Source organism: Periophthalmus magnuspinnatus, chromosome 9 (genome assembly GCF_009829125.3).
Source record: "Periophthalmus magnuspinnatus isolate fPerMag1 chromosome 9, fPerMag1.2.pri, whole genome shotgun sequence".
Classification (NCBI taxonomy): Eukaryota; Metazoa; Chordata; class Actinopteri; order Gobiiformes; family Gobiidae; genus Periophthalmus; species Periophthalmus magnuspinnatus.
In genome coordinates, this window is record NC_047134.1 from 22766240 (window position 1) to 22788045 (window position 21806).

The 21806-nt window shown below is 40.4% G+C and overlaps 1 protein-coding gene across 1 annotated transcript; it reads left to right on the top strand.

Annotated features, from left to right (window-relative positions):
- The first annotated feature begins 447 nt into the window (after window positions 1-447).
- Window positions 448-19985, top strand: ypel1 (yippee-like 1). Its single transcript, XM_033973010.2, has 5 exons — window positions 448-650; window positions 12787-13070; window positions 14715-14758; window positions 15245-15353; window positions 15607-19985. The coding sequence occupies exons 2-5, from the start codon at window positions 12954-12956 to the stop codon at window positions 15694-15696; spliced, it is 360 nt and encodes a 119-aa protein (XP_033828901.1). The 5' UTR covers window positions 448-650; window positions 12787-12953; the 3' UTR covers window positions 15697-19985.
- Window positions 19986-21806: the final 1821 nt, after the last annotated feature.

Genomic DNA, 21806 nt, shown 5'->3' on the forward strand with positions numbered 1-21806 from the left:
AAGAAAAAAATAAAAATCAGAGTGCAGCATGCTTGATAAATAAAGACTGCCTTTGACACAATGTCATCATGAGCTGATGACCTCCTCGAACTAAAATGTTGTTTTTTGCTTTGTGGCAGAGGGCTCAAGGCCACCAACCACCCATCTGTATTTATTTACACATACGGGACCTAAGCACGTCATGACGCGTTCATGTAACCTGGGAACAGGAGTTAAGTAATTCGAGCATACAAATAATTTAAATACTGCGTGGGTCTGACAATAACCAGATCAATCCATTTTTGTACAATAGTTAATCTCGTAGAAATGCAGAGTTTCTAGTGAAATCTGTTGGTGTGTCCTAAGCATCCTCCAAGACCAAGGTGTTCAGAGCATGGAGCCTGAAGGTGTCCCAGCTGCTGATTGGCCGGTCGGACTGCCTGTTTTGGTTAAGCTTCCTCCAGCACACTGACGTTACCAGAGCAAAGTAAGCATCAGTGCGTTACGTAGACAAACGACAAAACAAAAGGAGCCTGCCGCAGTTACACCAAACATCTTGTCGCAGTGGCAACCATGGATTTGGAGCCGAAAGACCCACAGCCTGACGCTCTGATGTGAAAGACAAAGCTGGCACAGTCCCGCCACTGCGTCGTGCCCTCTCCTCCGCGGTGGTGAGTACACAGAGGGCACACGTCTCAAACTCCTGCTGGATCGAAAACGACAGCCGCGCCAAGCTGTTTTCCTGCTTCATAGCGGCTCTGCTGGATAAATATACACGACATCCAGACAGTGCACTTTCGTCATATGTCCTGAATGTCATGTGCTGTTTGGTTTACCTCTTTGTGTCTCGTGGTTAGTGCCTTCCTTGACGCTTTTCACTTTACATAAATATCGATGCCTGTTGTTTACTATAAACTTTTATTATAATTCGGTTATTCCAGTAAGTAAAAAAAAATAAAAAATAATATAAATGTCCTTATAAGACATTTATATTATTTATGTGCTATTTTATTTTATTTATTAGATTTTTTTATACTCAATTTAGCCTGTATTAAAAAAAAAAAAAAAAAAAAGATCTTTGGCAGTTTTTTTACATTTATTATTATTATTATTATTATTATTATTATTAATAATAATAATAATAATAATAATAATAATTATTATTATTATTATTATTATTATTATTATTATTATGATTATTATTTATTTATTTTATTTATGTATTTTTATGTTGTTTTTTGTTTTGTTTTTGTTTTTTTTTACACAATTTAGCTTGTATTAAAATAAAATCTTTGGCAGTTCTTTTACATTTATTATTTTTATTTTTATATTTATTTATTTTTATTTATTTATTTATTTATTTTTTGCACAATTTAGCCTGTATTTTAAACAAAATAAATAAATCTTTGGCAATTCTTTTACATTTATTATTATTTTTTATTTTATTGATTTATTTAATTATTATGATTATTGTCATTATTTAATCTCTGTTTGAATATGCTTGTGTCTTACATTTGCAGTCCCATTGTAACAGGCCATAGTATACCCTCTGTCTAGACCATAGACTACCTGGGGCGAAAGGAGCCCAGGCTTAATTATATCCAAGTATATTTTGGCCTTGGCCATATTATACTCTAGATGTATTCTAATCCCTCCCTTACATCCTTTGACATCCTGTCCTGGGGCAAGACAAATTTTGCTCAAATAAATTGGAACAAAACCAGGTCTAAATCCTTCAAAAAGTCTTATATTAGACAAAATTCAATCTCGTAAGCTTTTAGCCACGTTAGAGTGTTGTACCTCCTTAAAAACATTTTTGGAGTTGGGTTTTGTTTCATTCCCACAAGTTTCAGTAATCCTGCATTACTGGGCTGTTTATATCACCAAAGCTCAAAATGCTCTGTTCAACTTGTGATCTACTGGTAGTTTTCAAGGTAATAGCTACCCTTTACCTTTAGTTCTGTAGAGATGGGCAATTCCAGGACTGAAATCTTTGAAATGAGTCGAGTGAAGGTGAATGACATCATATTATGACATCACTAGGTGGAGTGCTTTCCATTTGAAAGAAGAACATACAGTACATTCAAGTATGTTTTGGATGATAAAACAACATTATAACATATCAGAACTAGTACAATAGAGGCCCTTGAACAAATAGATCAGAAAATAGCGGAATATAGGCATTTTTAATGTTCTATATTACACAAAATAGACCCTTGTTAGCGTTAAGCCATAGAATGTTGGTACCTCATCAAAAACATACCAGGAGTTGTGTTTTGTTTCATTCGTATATGAACTAATCCTTTATTTTTAGTCTATCCATATCTCCAAAGCTCAAAATGCTCTGTTCCACCTTGTGATGTCATGAAGTGGCAGGTTTTAAGTTAACAGTGACCTTTTATATTAAGTGGAGCACTTTCTGTATTACCTCATGACATCACAAGGTGGAACAGAGTTCAAGAAAAGAACTCAGCCTTAATAAGCAGGGTTTGTGTGTTAACCTGTGTGGATGAAAACAAAACACAACTCCAGGTCTGTTTGTGATGATTATAATAGCTCAGAAATAGAGGCCCTTTAAGAACAAAGAGTGGGGAAAAAAGTGGCAGTTTTAAAAAACATGCTCTATTTTTTATTATTATTATTATTATTTTAGCAATTATTCATACATGCATCTAGACTCAACATACATTTTAAAATTTGTAAACCTCTCTTCATTTAAAAACTCAATCCAGAGTATTTTATAAATTTACCTCAAATGTTTTACTTTAGCAGGTTTTGATTCTTTTTGTGGTGCTTTGTGCTGCTTTTAGGCCAGGTCATCATTGTAAATGAGAATGTGTCTCAACTGACCTACCTGGCAAAATTGAATAAACAGATATATTTATGTTTCTTCAAGTCTAATTAACAAGACATGAGATTCACAAATAGAGGTGTATATTCTGGCGTAATTCTGGTATAATTTGGTCTAGGACACTTTATTCCTGGCCATACTGTGACTTAGACCAAATTATACATGGGCTTAGTATGTGCAACAGTTAATCTGGCCTATTAAACCTGTACTGGTACAAGCCATGTTCCTAGGAGACTATGAAGTTGAATGACAATGATACTGTTTCAGAGGCAGGACATGTCTTGGGCATCTACAAAAATGTTTCTGATTGAGTAAGTTATCCACATCAAACACTCTCCAATCATTCCTTTTGGATCTAATGGCTTTGCTCAGATGTGTTAAACAACATTTACTAGTTCTCTAGTTTTCATTAGGGCCTGAGAGTGAATATGCGAGGAGGGCGAATCAGCACTTACGCAAGAGCCTAGGGTGACCAGATGAAAACCAACTGAATGTGGGACAACACCTCTGTTTAAGTGGGAGTAATAATGAGGGACATCTTACTAGTGCATCTAGTGCAAATATATCTGTTTTTTTTTTTTTGCATATAGTATAGTATTTGTGCTAACCATGTTCTGCATTAGAAAAATTTGAATTCTACTAACTGCAATTCATGTAGGCCAAACCCTAACATATGCTATGTTACTTATCTTTGAACACTGAAACATATCCAGGCCAGTAGTTATTATTATTTACACCAATTGAATCACGTAAACTGTACTAAATGATAAACAAACTTTGTATTCTGTCTTGGAATAGAACTGTACATTTTGAACCAGCCGTGAGCGGTTTCTGGCTGAAATAATCTTATTCTTAGTTCTTAAACTACCACAGCTGTCTGTTTCAGGATTCCATAAACTCCCAAACATTCCTGCAAGACAAAGGAACAAAGTAGCAATTTATTAGAAACGTTTCATGAATTAAAAAAGGTTGAATATTATTCAACCTTGGCAAGGCTCCAGGGGTGGACGAGATCCGTCCTGAGTATCTCAAGTCTCTGGATGTTGTGGGACTGTCTTGGCTGACACATCTCTGCAACATCGCGTGGCGGTCGGGGACAGTACCTGCGGAATGGCAGACCGGGGTGGTGGTCCCTCTGTATAAGAAGGGGGACTGGAGGGTGTGTTCCAATTACAGGGGAATCACACTCCTCAGCCTTCCCGGTAAGGTCTATTCCAGGGTACTGGAGAGGAGAATCCGACCGATAGTCGAACCTCGGATTCAGGAGGAGCAGTGTGGTTTTCGTCCTGGTCGTGGAACACTGGACCAGCTCTATACTCTTCATCGGGTCCTCGAGGGCTCATGGGAGTATGCCCAACCAGTCCACATGTGTTTTGTGGATCTGGAGAAGGCATTCGACCGTGTCCCTTGTGGTGTCCTTTGGGGGGTGCTCTGGGAGTATGGGGTCCGGGGCTCTTTGCTAAGGGCTGTCCGGTCCCTGTATGACCGGAGCAGGAGCTGTGTTCGCATTGCCGGCAGTAAATCAGACCTGTTCCCGGTGCATGTTGGACTCCGCCAGGGCTGCCCTTTGTCACCGGTTCTGTTCATTATATTTATGGACAGAATTTCTAGGCGCAGCCAGGGGCCGGAGGGGGCCTGGTTTGGGAACCACAGGATTTCATCTCTGCTGTTTGCAGATGATGTTGTCCTGATGGCTTCTTCGAGCCAGGACCTGCAGCAGGCACTGGGGCGGTTTGCAGCCGAGTGTGAAGCAGCTGGGATGAGAATCAGCTCCTCCAAATCCGAGGCCATGGTTCTCGACCGGAAAAAGGTGGTTTGTCCTCTCCGGGTGGGTGGAGAGTCTCTGCCCCAAGTGGAGGAGTTCAAGTATCTCGGGGTCTTGTTCACGAGTGAGGGAAGGATGGAGCGGGAGATTGACAGGCGGATCAGTGCAGCGTCTGCAGTGATGCGGTCGCTGTATCGGTCCGTTGTGGTAAAGAAGGAGCTGAGCCGGAAGGTGAAGCTCTCGATTTACCGGTCAATCTACGTTCCTACCCTCACCTATGGTCATGAGCTCTGGGTAATGACCGAAAGGACAAGATCGCGGATACAAGCGGCTGAAATGGGCTTCCTCCGCAGAGTGGCCGGGCGCACCCTTAGGGATAGGGTGAGGAGCTCGGTCACACGGGAGGAGCTCGGAGTAGAGCCGCTGCTCCTACACGTTGAGAGGAGCCAGCTGAGGTGGCTCGGGCATCTGCTCAGGATGCCTCCTGGACGCCTCCCTAGGGAGGTGTTCTGGGCATGTCCCACCGGGAGGAGGCCCCGGGGAAGACCCAGGACACGCTGGAGGGACTATGTCTCTCGGCTGGCCTGGGAACGCCTTGGGGTCCCACCGGAGGAGCTGGAGGACGTGTCCGGGGTGAGGGAAGTCTGGGAGTCCCTGCTTAGACTGCTGCCCCCGCGACCCGGCCCCGGATAAGCGGAAGAAAATGGATGGATGGATGGATGAATGAATATTATTCAACAAATATACACTTAAGTTTCAAGTTCTTCTTGATATTGTATATCCTGCTGGATTGTGCGCATTCTAACAGTGATTTCTCTTTCAGAACGTAGCTGTAAAAGCCTTTGCAGCTTTGATCATAGTTGTTTTTAATCTAAATTTGAGACTTGATTAACTCAGCAGAACTTGGATTCTGCTGGTCTGGCCAGGCAGCTGTCATGTGAGAGAACACCCTCTCTGCTGCAGTATTGGTGATGCTCAGGCGAATTGATGTAAGGACTGACATGTTGGATGCATTTTTGTCTTTAAGCAATTCCATCTTTCAGGGACTGGAACTCCTTTGTCCACAATGTCTTGCTGGTGGTAATGACATGCAGTACTCCTCATATAGTTCGTTCAGATCTATTTCATCCTTTAACTGGAGGACACTCACTGCTTCACTCAGATGGTCAAAGATAAACTGGTTCCTCAAAGACAGGTTTGCTAAATGTTTTTGGTTATTTGCAGCAGAAAAGTCATACCACTTCTCAAGGTAATCCAGTGCCACTTCATAAAAGCTTCGGCCTTTATTTTTATTTCCTGGGCATGGACTTTTTGTAGCAGGGTACTTGTCTCCATCCCAAAAAAGGAATCTGACTGACATTGCTGCAGCTTGTTCTTCAGCCATGATGCCATACAAATTACAAACTGCCCCATCCTCTCTTTCAAGAGGAAGCACAACTTCATGAAACACCTGAGTGTATTGTTGAGAAATGACAGGTACACCTGCAGTGCAAGCGGCTGTCCTTCACCATCCTTGTCCTTTTTAAACAGCTGCCAGAGACTTTGGACACTGATCTTCTCCCAGAGACAAAAAACTAGCCCCCACATGGGCACATGTCTTCTCGTAGCCAAATAATCTTCATCCACAAAAGCAAACACTACATTTGATTCATTTCATTTCTACTGGCAGATGAGGAAAAGTGGCTGAATATTTTGTTCACCACTGGCTCTATATCAATGTCCAGTCTGTCTTCTGCATGTTTAGTGCTATTATGCACAGTGTGGGCCATGCAATTTGCCATAACTATGGAGCTGTTATTAACTTTAAGTTATTTGAATTTTTCCTCAAAGTTTATACTTGCATTGTCAGCACAAAAGGCAAAAATCATGTTGAGCGTAAGGTGTTTGTCTTGGTTGTTATCTGCTTGTGCTGATTTGTCACTGTCTTCACAAAAATCAAGGATTTTGCTTTACACATATAATTCTGATGTCCAATATCGGCGAGACAGAGGGAAAAGTTTTGTATAGCCATGGGTGGAGGTGCTGAGGCCACAGAGAAATATGGTGAGGGTATAATTTTGCCAGGCATTGAACTCATAATAACAGATGCTATTAGTTCCTTTAGACACGTTTCAACAGATGCAAGTCCTAAAACGTCTGTGACTAAAGGTGCTGCTTTGTCAAACCCACATGAAAGTTTTTTTTTTGTCATTTTGGAGTCCAGAAAAATGCAAATTTCATCCCACAGTCTACACTTCTATAGGAACGTGAATAGTGTACAGTGTGGTACACGACAGCAATTTGGCTGCTGTTAACTTATGTGACTGTGAATCTTTGCTCTGTTGAAGAAAGTCATTTGTAGACCTGGATGAATCTTTGTGTCACCGTTTTTTCTCGGGAGATTCACAATTCATGTGTCGCTTCACATTATATTCCCCACTGTGAGCAACAGAGAATCTGCTTTGACATAAGTCACAGCAAACACACTAGGATACTTCTTGTACTGGTTTTATCCATGGATATTCTCTTCCCCAGACCTGGTTGTATGAGCATTTCAGTTTTTATGCTGTGTTTTCCACGTTTCTTTCCATAATTCAGTCATTTGTTGTGTTTATCCAGCTTTTGTGGCAATGCGTGAGAGAGGGCTCATTAACATACGATACGTAACTTTCTGATGCAGCTGTTAATCAACTGTCATAACGTTTGCGCCCCACGTGAGTGGTGCCATTTAATTGGTCATTGTACTGTGAAGGGGAAGAACAGGAGTAGAATCCAAGCACTCTGTCAATTTAATTGGGGCTAAACGCTTTTTGCTACTGACAATGAAATGCGGGACACAGGCCCAATTTGTGTGATGTGGGATTTGAGTAGAAAATGCTGTGCAGCCCTGCACAAAGTTGAACATCTGGTCACCCTACTAGAGCCCAATTGTATTTGTACAGTTTAGAGGAAAATCACAAAAATCAAGCAATAAACAATAATGTATACACAATTAAGTGGTGTGGTGTCTAATTTCAAGTGAAGACCCCGAGAGAAAATATTGGAAGGCAGCTCAATAGCATCACTTCCAAAATTGACTACTTACTACTACTTTGATTACTTTAACCCAATGGGAGCCCAGTCCAGAACGATGACATTGTAGACAAATGAAACTTAGCATCAAAAATAGGTCATGTCATGTTGCTTTGGAAATTGCAATTTTCTGGAAAATTGCATCCGGAGCTCGGATAATCTCAAAAATCAAGTAGTAAACAAAACCGGACTGTCAGGATCCTCACTATTCCGCTCCATGTGTTGTCTCCTACCCTGTTCCTTCCCTCTCCCACCTGCCGGAGCCGGAGCTGGGCTGAGCTCCTGGCTCCTCCCGTGCGGACCTGCAGCTCATCAGCGCAATCATTTCCACCTGCCATGGATAAGAGGAGCCAGGACCAGACACTCGGTGCCAAATCTAGCTTGTCCTGTATTTTGCATTTTGCTCCTGGTATCCTGCTCATTGGAATTTTTCATGCTACCCTTCAGATCCTGTCTTCTGGACCATCCCAGCTCCCACGCTCCCGGCTCTGCTCCGATCCTGCTACCCAGTCCTGGTAGAGTCTTGTCTTTTTTTGTTCACCTCACTCTACGTCTCTGAACTCTGCTTTGCACCCTGCTCCTTCTTCTGGCTCTGGTCGTCCTGTCTCCGTTCCTGCACCCCACATTCCTGGATCCCGGCTCGCACCCTGCTCCCCGCCCCGGCGCTGCCCGCACCATCGGCTCTGCCACGCCGTCCGCTCCGTCCCTGGATCCCGGCCTGCATCTCGCCCCCGGTCCCCCGCCAGATCTACCCACTTTATTGTACATTTATTCACAACCTGTAAATAAACACTGCAAACTTTCCCCGAGTCCTGCGTCGCTTGGTCCGATTAGCCTGCATTACGACACGGACATGCCAATAACCGGCATCAAAAATTAGAACTTGATGATTTTGAGCGAAGGTCCTAAGAAAAAACAATGAAAGACAATTCAGTAGCGCTACCTCCAAACTTTGATTTTCATGGGGCCAATGGGAGGGCATAAGAGATGGTGGCAAGCGTCCACCACCAAAGCGTGAAGGAAAGAAGGGTCTAATCCAGGCTGGCATTAAGGCAAGACTGCTGAGTTGGGCCACAACTCTACCAGGCTGTTGACACCATGAAAGTATGACGGAGCTTTGCAAAGTCTCAAATGTGGGCCCAACAGCCTGTCCAGGACCAGCTGGAGATCCCACAAGGGAGGAGTACATCTGAGGAATTGGCTCTTTCCCAAGGGCTCCCTACGGGAAGCACTTAACCAGCAGATGATTGACCCGTGTCTGCCACAAACACTCCCAGATTGTAGGCAGCCTGACCTTTCTCTAGGAGGTCCTGGAAGAATCCCAGGACCCATTGAACACACCAGAGTGCCTCCAGGAACAATAAGACTTGACAGTAGATGGATTGTGTCCATCCCCTCTCAACTTCCATACCATGGCTGTGTCCCAATTCACCCACCTGGCCTTAGAATCACCATTGGAAGGGCGGTTCGAAGGGCAGTGACGTAATTTCCAGCGCGACAAGGGCTGTCCCATTTCAACCCACCCTACTGAATGCGGCCGACAAACCTGCCCTTCCCTTTGCACCGTTTCCATGGAGATCGGACGTAACCGAAGCCTGCATCCTTGCACACTTCACGCACTTCTATATCCCGTCATGCACCGCGCCTACGCAAAAAAGAGAAGAAAATGGAGTCCGTTGCGCAATATACGTTCAAATGGTACGTACTGGTTTACCTCATCTACAACAGTGTGACATGAAACTGTTAAATCTGAATAAAGATCTGTACAGTGTGTTTGATAATTAAAAAGGAGTTACATGGAATAAAGGAATGTGCAGTTATTGCTAGACAATAAGAAGACATTATTATCATTAAAAATTATTACTGCAATAAGAATAATGTAAGAATGTTCGTTTCTATTGTAAGCGTCAAAGACCAAGAGACTGAAACGTAAAGTCAGAAGGTTTAATGAGTTGCACACAGGTAATGTGAACAATGAAGCAACGGACTCTGAGGAAAGGACAGAAGAGAGTCCTGAGATGTGCACAAAATCTTTATGAGTTCCGTACATTCCATAGGTCTGCGCCCCTCGTGGGCACGAGTGTCATTTACCTTCGTGTTAGTAAATCAAGATACTAGCCGATGTAGCGCTGCACTGCTAGAAAATACCTTATAATAATCAGATGAAAAGAACTGGCACAGCATAGAAGGGAAACAGCGCCCTCTACTGTATTAAAGTGGTGTAGCCACTGGCCAAAATACCGAACCATTAAACTGCAATATCCCACTAAGTACAACTAATAAGTGTTCTCTGGTTTATAGACTATGAATGTAGAAATGATATTGTTACCTCTGTCTCTGTTATTACGTTTTCACAAGGTATATTTTGTTTAAGTTATGAAGTAGCTACAATTGAGTAAAAAAATCACCTCGAACGTTATATTTGCCTATTGATATTCAATCTAAACAGAAAGAAACGGCTGTGACGACGACATCTTGACTTTTTTTCTATTAAATAATAAATCATTAAAAATAACGTATGTAATGTACGTATCGTACGTTCAAAGACAGCGGTGGAAGTGCGGTCCGTGGTGTGGGCCTGTCCCACTTCAGCAAGATGGCGAGTACACTGAGGAAGGCAGATTCTCGACCGGAACCTTGAAACTACACTTTTGAAGAGTACTTCGTAAGGACCCTTGAAGGGTGCATTTGGCGAATTGAGACACAGCCCATGAGTCTGTGGCTGAGCACCAGGCACTAGTAGAGGGCCCTACCCACTCGTCCACCCCTGGATGAAGTTCATCTGCAGACCAAAGGCACTGTGCATTCTCTGCATTGGCAAAAAGGTGCACCAAACCTCTGTCGCAAGGCCAGGAGCAGGGCTCTACTCGTCATGAAGGTTAATTGATAACCTTTTATTTCACATGGGTTTTGTGTCTTTTGGCCAAGTTTGAAGTGTTTTTGATGAAAACTGCTGGTGGAGATAATGATGAGTGATTTTGTCAATCCCAGGTTTGATCCAATATGGCCGACTTCCTGTAGGATTTAAGGCGGGGTCATAGTATCATTTTTTACATGTTTTGACATGACCTATTTTTTATTGGTGCAATGTAAATGCATATTTGACGTGGCAGTACCATTATTCTTTTTTTTTTTCTTTTTTTTTTTTCATTGTTTACTGCTTGATTTAATACAATAGGGTTCTCTCACAAGTGTGAGGTGGATGAGTCGCTGACTCCTCACATATTCATGCTTGGACTCTAATAATGGTGGCCTATGGAGTATGTTACCAAGGAAAATATTTAAGTTAATGAAATGTAATCCACAAGAGGCTATTGTAAACATGCATGTGGGTCATTGGTGATGTGGTTGGGGTGGGGAAAGATTATTAAAGACATTTTTATTTTAATTTGAGAGAAGCAGCATTTCTTGCTTAGGATGCCTCCTGGACACCTCCTTAGGGAGGTGTTCTGGGCATGTCCCACCGGGAGGAGGCCCTAGGGAAGACCCAGGACACGCTGGAGGGACTATGTCTCTCGGCTGGCCTGGGAACGCCTTGGGATCCCACCGGAGGAGCTGGAGGACGTGTCTGGGGTGAGGGAAGTTTGGGAGTCCCTGCTTAGACTGCTGCCCCCGCGACCCGGCTCCGAATAAGTGGAAGAAAATGGATGGATGGATGCAGAAGCAGCATTTATAAGATTTATTTTTTTCCAGTTCCTTTTGTTCACACCAATAATTACAAGGTACATAACAGTGGTATTTATGTAAAGGCAGTAAAAATTGATAACTTTTTTCATACTCAAGACAGCTTTTTATTATTAATAAATATAATTAATTAATTATAAAATTATTACAAACAATAGAGTCCAACATAATTGTCTTCTAATATCTAATAAATCAGCTAACTTTTCTTTCTTTTATTGACTCTTTTTTAGATCAGTATTGCAATATGTCCTAATTATAACATAATGATCCACAGGTGCTATAGACACCAGGACAAATTGTTGATGTTTTCGATGTTCCTTGAGGTTTTGGAGGATAGATGTTGCACTTTTTTTTGGATCATAGTCAAAATTTACAAAGTGTGGTGCCCTTTGAACTTTCAAGTTCACTCTGATAATGTGAAGTGCATTATTCAAGGATGTGACGTATTAATGACTTACAGGCGATGGTCTTCACCTCTGGGAAATCTGCTGACAAAATTCAAGGTGTTGCTTGCCTGTGACACTGCATTAACTTGTGTCTCTCACTGTAAATTATTAATGTGCATGCTCAGTTACTTGGTGTGATCTGTTTGTGATGTTACTGAGTGATGAAAGTGTATTATGGTACATTTTGTTGGATTAAAATGTAAACCCCATCTCTGACCACTTCTGCAAGGCATCAGAAGTCATCCTGATCTGTGCTAGACAGAATATGTGTGTAAACCAGACAATTAACAGTAAACACGCACATTGTAGTGCCTTTGCTTATGTTAATTTACACAATTCTGCACTTTAACTCTTAAATTTAAACAGTTATTTGTACTTGTACTTAATGTTGGTGAAAAGCTTTTGTGTATGTAAAATGTAAAGGGATTTCCATTCAAACCAACCATTCTGATCAGAATCGGAATCCGTTTGTACCTCAGAAGTTTTTGTAATAATAGTAATAGTAATAATAATAATAATAATAATAATAATAATAATAATATTTCTTTGTATTGTGATTTTATTGTCTTTATTCTGCTATACAAATAAACTTGCCTTGCCTTGCCCTGTCATTGGTAAAGGTAACATACCTGCTTTTCTACCTCCACTGGAGAAGAACACCATATGAAGAACACATCATGTGTCTTGTGTGTCAAAACCAATATGGCCATTTACGAGTAAAAAAGACATAAAATAAAAGAGAGAACTTGTATAGAGTCATGTGTGAAACCCTAAATGCTGTTAATCAGAGGTAAAACCACTTATATAGTTCAATTAATGCCGTGATTGCATTGACAAAAGTCTACCCTACTCTAGCTAGACTTGTGCCTTTATTGTCCCAGACACTTCTGTATTCAAACAGAAAATAGGAGCTGTCTTACCAGTCAATGAGATCAAACCTCTGAGCTTTGGATTAGTCCACTCTTCTAGTAGACTGGTCCTTGACCATTTGTCCTATGTATTTCTTTTAGATACCATTTTCTCTGTGGTGCCTGTGTGGAGCGTGCCACACACCCACTTCAGAACGACGACGGCTTTTGCTTGCATCTTCCAGTGCTTCTTCTGTCAGCAATTCCAGCAGAGCTGCAACTCTTCCAGTGCCAGCCCTGACACCAGTGAAGAGGCCAGCCCCACAGAGATGGTGAGAATGACCAAGTCCAAGACCTTTCAAGCCTATCTGCCCAGCTGCCATCGCACATACAGCTGCGTCCACTGCCGCGCTCACCTGGCCAACCATGATGAGCTTATCTCTAAGGTACTCCTTATACACAACACATTATACACACAAAAAATATCTAGCAATGATTTAATTGACATAACCTATGAAACTTAAAATGATTAAACTTGAAACTAGAAAAAGAAATCCATCATTGGCACAAGAATATTTATATAATAAAAATTGTCTTTCTTTCTTTAAAATGAGAAGTAAAACATTAAAATGAAGCAAAACAATCTTAACACAAATAACAAAATCTATGCAGTAATTAAATCTAATTTAGTAAAAAATACAAACCACTTGGGGGTTGGAAAAAAGAATTAAGTATCTTGGAATTCTCTGAAATGTATGAATCTTGTCCAGTTAAAAAAATGCATTAACCATGTGGAATATCAAGAATAATAATAATAAATTCACATTGATCACCAATTGCAGCAGCACCAGCAGGAGGAAATTACATTTTTATGCACCTTATGCTTGCACTTGTTGCCTTGCACTTGTTGTTCTTTAGACACTGTAGTAAAAACTTCCTATTGAGTTATTCACTTGAAACTTGTGTACAAAAGGACAAAACTGAAAACTATGGAAGTACAAATGTAAATGACAGGTGATCTGAAAAAATCCATCCATTCATTTTCTTCTGCTTATCCGGGGCTGGGTCACGGGGGCAGCAGACTAAGCAGGGACTCCCAGACTTCCTACACCCCAGAAACCCCAGTCACTCCTCCAGTGGCACCCCAAGGTGTTCCCAGGCCTCCCGAGAGACATAGTCCCTCCAGCGTGTCCTGGGTCTTCCCCGGGGCCTCCTTTCCATTTCAATTTTGTTTATGTATTTTTTCAGCATAAATACAATAATTGGCATGTTTGTCATGCCTGGAACACCCTCCCTAGGGATTTGTTCCAGGCATGTCCCACCGGGAGGAGGCCCCGGGGATGACCTTGTTTCTCACTACAGTGCTACTCTTCTCAATATCCTCAACTCTCTTGATCCAGTTAAAACCTGCTCTGTCTCTTTCACTCTGCATCATGTTACTCCCCCAAACTCCATACAGTGAAAGCACTATTGGAGGTAACACCGAAACTCTTTTCACTAATGAACTAGTGAATCTGTGCTGGATGCCTACTGGACGCCTCCATGTCTTACTGGGAGGAGGCCCTGGGGAAGACTCAGGACACACTGGATGGACTATTTCTCTCTGAGCGTGGAAAGGGAAGTCTGGGCATCCCTACTTAGACTGGTGCCTCCACGACCCAGTCCTGAATAAAGCAGAAGAAAATGGATGGATGGATATTCACAAAAAAAAATTCCTACTTTTCCAAAAAGCTTAACAAACCTTTCCAAAACGTAATATAATCATTGTAGAATTTTAGGTATAAAAATACTTTAATCCCAATTAAGCTGCACTATATATCCTTTGTTGTTGTCTGCTTGTCTTCATTTAGATTTGCCTGGAGCAGTATCGCATTAAACTAGTCTTTGCATTTATTCATTTACTATATTAAATGACCTTAAAATACATGCATCTTTACATATACTTAGTTATAACTTGACATCATCTATTTGTCTCCACGGAGATAGAAAAGTTGAATGTTGTTTGCTCATATTGACCTCTGTAAGAATGTACTATCTGCCTTTATGATGTGTGACCTTTTTGGGCAACTAATCGTCATGTATTTTTTCAGTCTTTTCAAGGCAGCCAAGGAAGAGCATATCTGTTTAACTCAGTGTAAGTATGAGTACTGACAGCACTGTAACAATTTAAAGAGGGGGTATTAAGCTAAATCGACTTTTGGAGCCTTCTACCACGTCATAATGTTCCCTCATCATAAACAAGTCTTCTATGGATGTTTGAGTAGCCTAGCGGTCTCTCCCAGGCCCTTTTCGAACCGGCCTTACCGTTTGCAGTACTATTCTGTCCAAAATTCAGCCCACAAATCTATGCCACTCATGCTCCCCCAAGGCAATTTTACATATGTGTACAAAAACAGGATACAAAACAGTGCACTACAACTTCACAAACCTGATGCGATGTGCTGTAGTTTTATTACTTAAACATGTTATTTTCGGGAAATATATCATTTTCAAGACAATAAAAGATAACATGGAGATATGTGTTAGCAGTTAACACCCTATAGAAGTGTAACACCCCCTCTTTAAGGTTTCAATTTGCTTTACACCAGAAAATGACCTGCTCTCTGTGCTGTGTTGTCAGGGTGAACGTGGGCTGTGGACCAGCAGAGGAGCGGGTCCTCCTCACAGGTCTACATGCGGTTGCTGATATATACTGTGAAAACTGTAAAACCACGCTGGGCTGGAAATATGTGAGTCACTTGTAACATTTCATTGAACCAATTGGTAGGCCAACTTGTTTACTACCTGTAAGTACTAAGTCTATTGCAAAAAGCTGCATGATTATTCCCTAAATTGCTATCCAGATGATTATTGAAAAAAATAAATAGTTGAACAAAGCCCCATTACCAATGTGATGTGAAGTTTTTACATCACATACTAAACAAGCATACTCATACAACTAAAGATATTTAATGTATTTTGCTTTTTTTTTTTCTAATCCAGGAGCACGCCTTTGAGAGTAGTCAAAAATACAAAGAAGGAAAGTTCATCATTGAGCTGGCTCACATGATCAAAGACAACGGCTGGGAATGATGTTTCAGCAACACCTTGGACTGAAGAATGCTCAAATATGAGTTCACTTGAGCCCTGATCTTCTTAAGACCCAATCTCTCCACCTCAATGTACATGCAGACTGTCACCTCCATGAAGAGTAGGACCAGGGGAGTACATCTGGTTGCATCTGGTTGTATGTTTGTGCATATGCAGCTCTGCCACACATAGGCCCACAATTCACTTCTTTGTTGTCAGTTTGCTCATCTTAAGGTGATTTTCCTAATGGCACCCCCAATTTTTCACTCAACAAGATGATGGCTTTGGATCTAGGTGTATTTTACTGGCTACGATTTCTTTTATTTTTATTTTTATTTTTTACAAGAAGTCGTATGATTTTGATTGGATCTTGTTTATTAAACTGTAGCATGCTAGTAAAATCAAAATGAGCAAAATTTCCCAGTCACTTATATGTAGCATCTTCTATGTCATTGTATGTATTTATATTTTCTCTCCATTACGGACCTCTCCAGCCTTCCAGTTATAGTTAGTCCGGTTTCCCCAAACAATGTGAGACCTTGAATCTTACTTAAGTTTGCCCTCCAACGATAATGCAAAATAAATGGATTGTTTGTGTCTGAAGTAACACAGATGACACATACATATGACATGGATATTTGTAACCATGTATTATGCTCTGTGCATTATGCCTCTTAAGTCATGTTCATATAAAATGCGTCAAACACGCCTAGTTGGATACTCGAAAATTCACTGACATTTATGGGTCAAGGGCGTCTTTGAATTGCAAATGACTGCAAGTAATAGTTGTGATATAAGAGAATTGTGCAATGTCCTCTTTGTTTATAAATGGAAAATACAAAATAACAGAACCACTGCAAATCAAAAGTGGATTTAAAAGTGCAAGTTATTGCTATTATTAGCCCATATTTTACTGATAGAAAACTAAATTTTATCCAGTGAAGATCCGTGCTTCCTGGAACATCACAGAGAACCGAGTGTATATAGTGATAGCACAGCTATCCATGCTGACACGGTCCAAGCAGTGGGGAGATAACTCACCTGGAGCAGTTACACATATGCATATTATATTCTTTGTGTGCAACCTGTGGCCCAGAGTAGTCTATAGCCCGGAAAAGATAGATCAGTATCGGGGAAAATAGGGCTGCGCCCCTAGAGCAGCTGGAGCTCTCTCCTCCAGATACACAGCACTCAACCAAAGTTATAAAAGCACAGACAGTCTGCCCCAAACACAGGATAATCTTGCTGTTTTGTAGATAAAATATTCTGTATGTGGACATCCTGGAGTAGTAACTAAAGTTCCATTAGATTGTGGAAGGCACTGAATTAAATGGCTCTTTTGTGGGTATAAACAGATGTTTTCTTCTCTTTTGGCTCTAAATGATAAGCCAAGCATGTTTGTTCTTTTATGTTTTTGCCTAAAATATTTTCTAGTTGGAATGGGTTGCATAATAACATTTAACAAGGGCCTACACTTGTTATGAACAGGTTAAAGGAACAAAACGTGAAAATTTATTATTATTTTTAACTTTATTTCAGTCCACATTTCACCTTTGTAGCTTCTGGAGTTTTGACATTTGAACCCCCCCCCCCCCCCCTTAAAATGACGGAATCTATAGAAATATATTGAACTTTTAGATGGAGACTTTTTCTATTATTGCACATTGAGATGTCACAGCTCAGGGTTTCATTGACAAATATGGACTTAGTGTAACATGATGAAAAAGGATACTTTTTTTATTTGACATGTAGCAGGTCAGTGGACACAGAATTATCCTTTTAAAGTTCCAACACACTGAACACCTATTCATTGTTCACACCTGGTGTTTGCACTTGAACGCCCATTCGCATCATTCGCAAATGCTTAAAACGCTTCACACCGCCCACGTGACCCACAGCACAGCGATTTTGTCTGGCGTCAACACCCCTCTACATAGGGCTAGCATGTAAATCATGTTCAGTCTGGACATATCTTTAGAGCTATACCTGTGTAGAGTTAATTCACTGCCATATTGTGGTGACTTTTGGTTTATTCCAGTTCTGAGCCAAGGTCTTAGAATACTATTGACTTTGGTCTTAACATTTGGTGATCTATACACCAGTAACCATTGGGATCTGTTCTGGTATGACCAAGACCAAGTGATGACCATATAGATAAGTTAATACCAGGACAGGAGCATGAATGGGTAATGTTTACAAAATACTTTCAGCTGCAAGCGGCAACAGAATTCATGGGTCATGGGCATTTGCGTATTCTTTACACCAGTGGAGGGGGAGGTGAGGGGACTTTTCGGTGACTGTTGAGCCTGATCAAAGGCAAGATGGATGGATGTTTTTTTCATCTACAGATGAAAATACACAGTCACTTGAAACGGACACGCTTGTTTGCCTTGGTTCCTTATTCAGTATAATCGAGATGCTGCTCAAAGCTTATTTGAGTTTATTTCTGCTTTTAATCCTTAATCTTGAAAAAGTTTGCATATTTATATTGATTTATTTATGGTTTGGTTTTCTCCAGTCCATTCTTGTTTGTAAAAGAGCTAAATCCAGTTTCTGAATGATTATCTTGAATGCCTCCAAACTGTTAGAATCCTGTGCTTGTTTTGTTCTGTTTTCACTAAAAGATTCAGCTGGTTCGCCCCCTTTTTCATCACAATAACAAAAAACAAACCTGTAAATAAAAATTAAAAAAAGATTAAATATGGAATAATGATGCAAATGCCAGCTCTTCACCCCAGTCTCTATCCAAGTCTCAGATTTGAGGGTGGTTTTGGAAGAGTAAAATACATTTTGTTATAGAATTGTATAAGCTGAGCAGGGAAAGTCAGTCAGATGTCGAACATAAGAATGATACATACTTGAAGACTGGGAACCTTTTTTAATGTAATTGTATTTAACATGGTTTACACATTTCTACAGGCTTGTCAAACTCAATGCACTTTTTCCAGTCTTCTGGTGGGCATGTGCTTATAATGTCTCAGTCCTGTAGTCATCAGGGCCTGACTTTATTTGTTTAAACCTAGTTTTCAGTAGAGGTCACTCACCACCAATGCGTTGATAATTGTATCCTGTATTTCTGTGCTGGTCACTAGAAATGAGCACTTCTGTGTATGAAACTTTTACTGATATTGCTTTCTTAATTGTGTCTTGTCATTTTATGCTTCAAGAGCTGCATCCTTAGAAAGCTGCACCTGTATAGTTCATGTTCCAAATTTCAAATTACTTGTCTTAAAATGTGAAACTATAGAGAATGTAGCACATTTGGACAGGTTTAAATGTTCAGATCCCCATGATGCTAAAGCCTTCTAAGACTGCAGCTCTGTTGGTTTGGGCAGCCTAGACTTCAGGGTTATACTACGAAGCAACATTTCAGCTGGTTAAACTGGTTAAGCACTGTTAGTTAAGCCTAACTCAGGGTTTCCTGTGTTACAAAGACAGCTGTTTTGAGGGTGATTACTGCCTTCAAATTCAGACCGCGAGAACCCAAATAAACTCAAATAAAGCCTAGCTATGTCTAACTTGCTTTGCAGTATAGTCCAGAAAGTGGCTGGTGATTGAAACATTGTCTTGTCACTGGATTGCATTAGTGGACCTTCATGGCAGCATCTGCCTGGTGACACAAGTGTGTCCCACTCTTCTTCTCCTCTTTTTTTTTTTTTTTTTTTTGGTTAAATCAATCTTTTAAAAAAAACATCCAAACTGCAACACTAATTGGCTATTTGCACATTTAGATTTTTAAAAGCACCACTCTGAAATGAATGGTCCAGTGTAGCTCCACTACAACTCTGGAGGGAGCTACACTTAAGTTTCTAATCACAACCATCCAGTTGTCCCAAATTATAATAATTTGCAGCTTTAAAAATGTTTTTGTTTTGTTTGTGCATTTGGCACAGCAAGGTGACAGATTTTCCAAAACCAATTATTTTTGCCTTCATCATCAACTGCATCCAGACTCTGTTGAATGTCCTCCTTGTTGCCTTGTTGTTATGAACCAGGTGGGATATGGCTGTTTGCTGCTTCATGCAGGTCCATTTGACAAACCCAAAGTACTTGTACAGAAGCCCTTCTCACTCTCAACACCACCGAGGGCAAAAGGGGTGGGATGGGAAGGGGAGGGGGGACTAAACATAGTCCCTGTGTTCATTGTTCTTTATTAAATTCAAAACCAACCAATTTTCTGCAATGTTCAACAATATTTCTTTATATTCAGTCTTAGTTGAATGGACTTGTCTGTTTTCACTTCAGTGTAAACAATAAAATGCTGCCAAAAACGTGTTTTGGCATTCACTCTGACTTGGTTTAAGTGTAATAACTAATTAAGTAAGTAAGTAATAACTAATAACATGCTAGATTAATAGTGAATCTGCCTAGTGTTGTTTCTGTGCCAGTCATTTAATGATCTCACAGTGGAGAGCAAGCAAAGACTTTAACTTCCATTTACGTTTGATCCTCTGGATCATCATTTGAAATGGTATTTCAATACAAAAGAAAAGTCTTCTAACTGCCCCCTTAAATGTAGGTGAGAAGGTTTCAGTGTTAGTTCCGCCACTGATAACCAAAAGGGACATGGAGAAGCTCCAGAGAATTCTGCTGGAAAAGGAGATATTTATAGTTGAGAATGAGGCAGCTATATTGGAAATTGAAAAAGAAAAACTAATATCAGAAAAAGAAATATTTAAACCTGAGATAAGGGTGCTTGAAAACCAACTTGGAAATGTCTCAGGACAGCCTGTGTTTTACAATTTTATAGATTAGGGTGATTTGGTATTATTTATTTCATTATTAATTATTTATATTGTGTAAATATTACAGTAAGATTCTACTGAATTGTTTGGAGTATTTTTGTTACTTATTTCATTATTTCTTCTCTATAGGCAATTGTAAATAATTTTCTCTTATTAAACATAGAAAAAACATTAGCATCCTATAAGTATCATTTATGTGACTTCTGACAAGTCACCCACTAACACTATGATGAGTAGGGTTCTCCTCCTCAGTCATCATCACATCCTCTTCTCTCGGCCGAGGCAGTCACTTTTTTATACAGATGTTGTGTATTACTATTGTGGCAGCAATTACCACGCACACGCTCAAGGTGAATGCGTAACTCCCTGTGGAGACAGTGGAACCTAAGAAATATAACACACATATTATGCACATAAGGACTCATGGGTTACGGCCAAAGCGATGTGCAAAAAATTAATTTGTTAAATAGCCTATTCAACTTGCCTTTGTTTATTATTATTTTTATATCTTCATTTTTGTGCTGTTCTTGGAGCCATCACAGGAGTCATCATACATCGAATGAGAGCGTATCTGCTGTCTCCAAGCAGCACCCCCCTTTAATTCTCTCTTCCTCAAATTCTAAAATAGTGTATTCTCAGGACCCAGGATATTTTGCCTTAAAGTCAGTTACCATCCGTCTTGTCTGCAATTGATCTGTATGTTGATTAAATAAAGACCCTTGTGATTTACTTACAGATCTTTATCTTGGGAGGGAGCTTGAATTCACACGTGCCACAGTTGAGGCAAAAAGGGCTGCTCTATTAAAGTGAAATCTTCCTATGAGCTCAATCTCTCTGCAAATGTCCAACAAATTGTTCCTGTTTCTGACAACCCTCTCTCTTCTCAAAGCCTGCTCATTATAATAGGTAGAAGGTGTGGGATTTAAAAGGTGGACAAAATTGTAATCAAACTGCAACTTGTATAAATGCAAATTATATCAATTCTTGATTAAAAAATAAATAAAAAATTGTATCACAAAAACAGGAAAGACGTTCCATCTTTGAACAGAAATGGGGGTCTTAGACAACATTTATCATCTATTTATAACTCCATTCTCAAACCTAAATCTAAACTAAGAAAACAAGAGGACGAGCCAGTGTGCTAATAGGTGTGAGATCACCCTTTAAGAGCCTGAACGATTATTCACAATATGACATAGGGGCAGGTCAGTAAACCTAGTTAACAACAGAAACTAAACAAAAAAACCCTTTCAGACAGATATAAGCCAGAGTCCCACAAGTAACCTGTTCAGAACTGAAGAAGCCGCTTGGATGGGCAGCAAAACGTTTTCACTCCAAAACTTTTTTTAATCCCGTTGACAGACTTGA

Bases quoted from the DNA above. Each gene is read 5' to 3' on its own strand.
- ypel1 (XM_033973010.2), top strand. From the start codon at position 12,954: ATGGTGAGAATGACCAAGTCCAAGACCTTTCAAGCCTATCTGCCCAGC. The intron at 14,759-15,244 runs GTAAGTATGAGT...CTGTGTTGTCAG, and splicing joins GCATATCTGTTTAACTCAGT to GGTGAACGTGGGCTGTGGAC. The intron at 15,354-15,606 runs GTGAGTCACTTG...TTTCTAATCCAG, and splicing joins CCACGCTGGGCTGGAAATAT to GAGCACGCCTTTGAGAGTAG.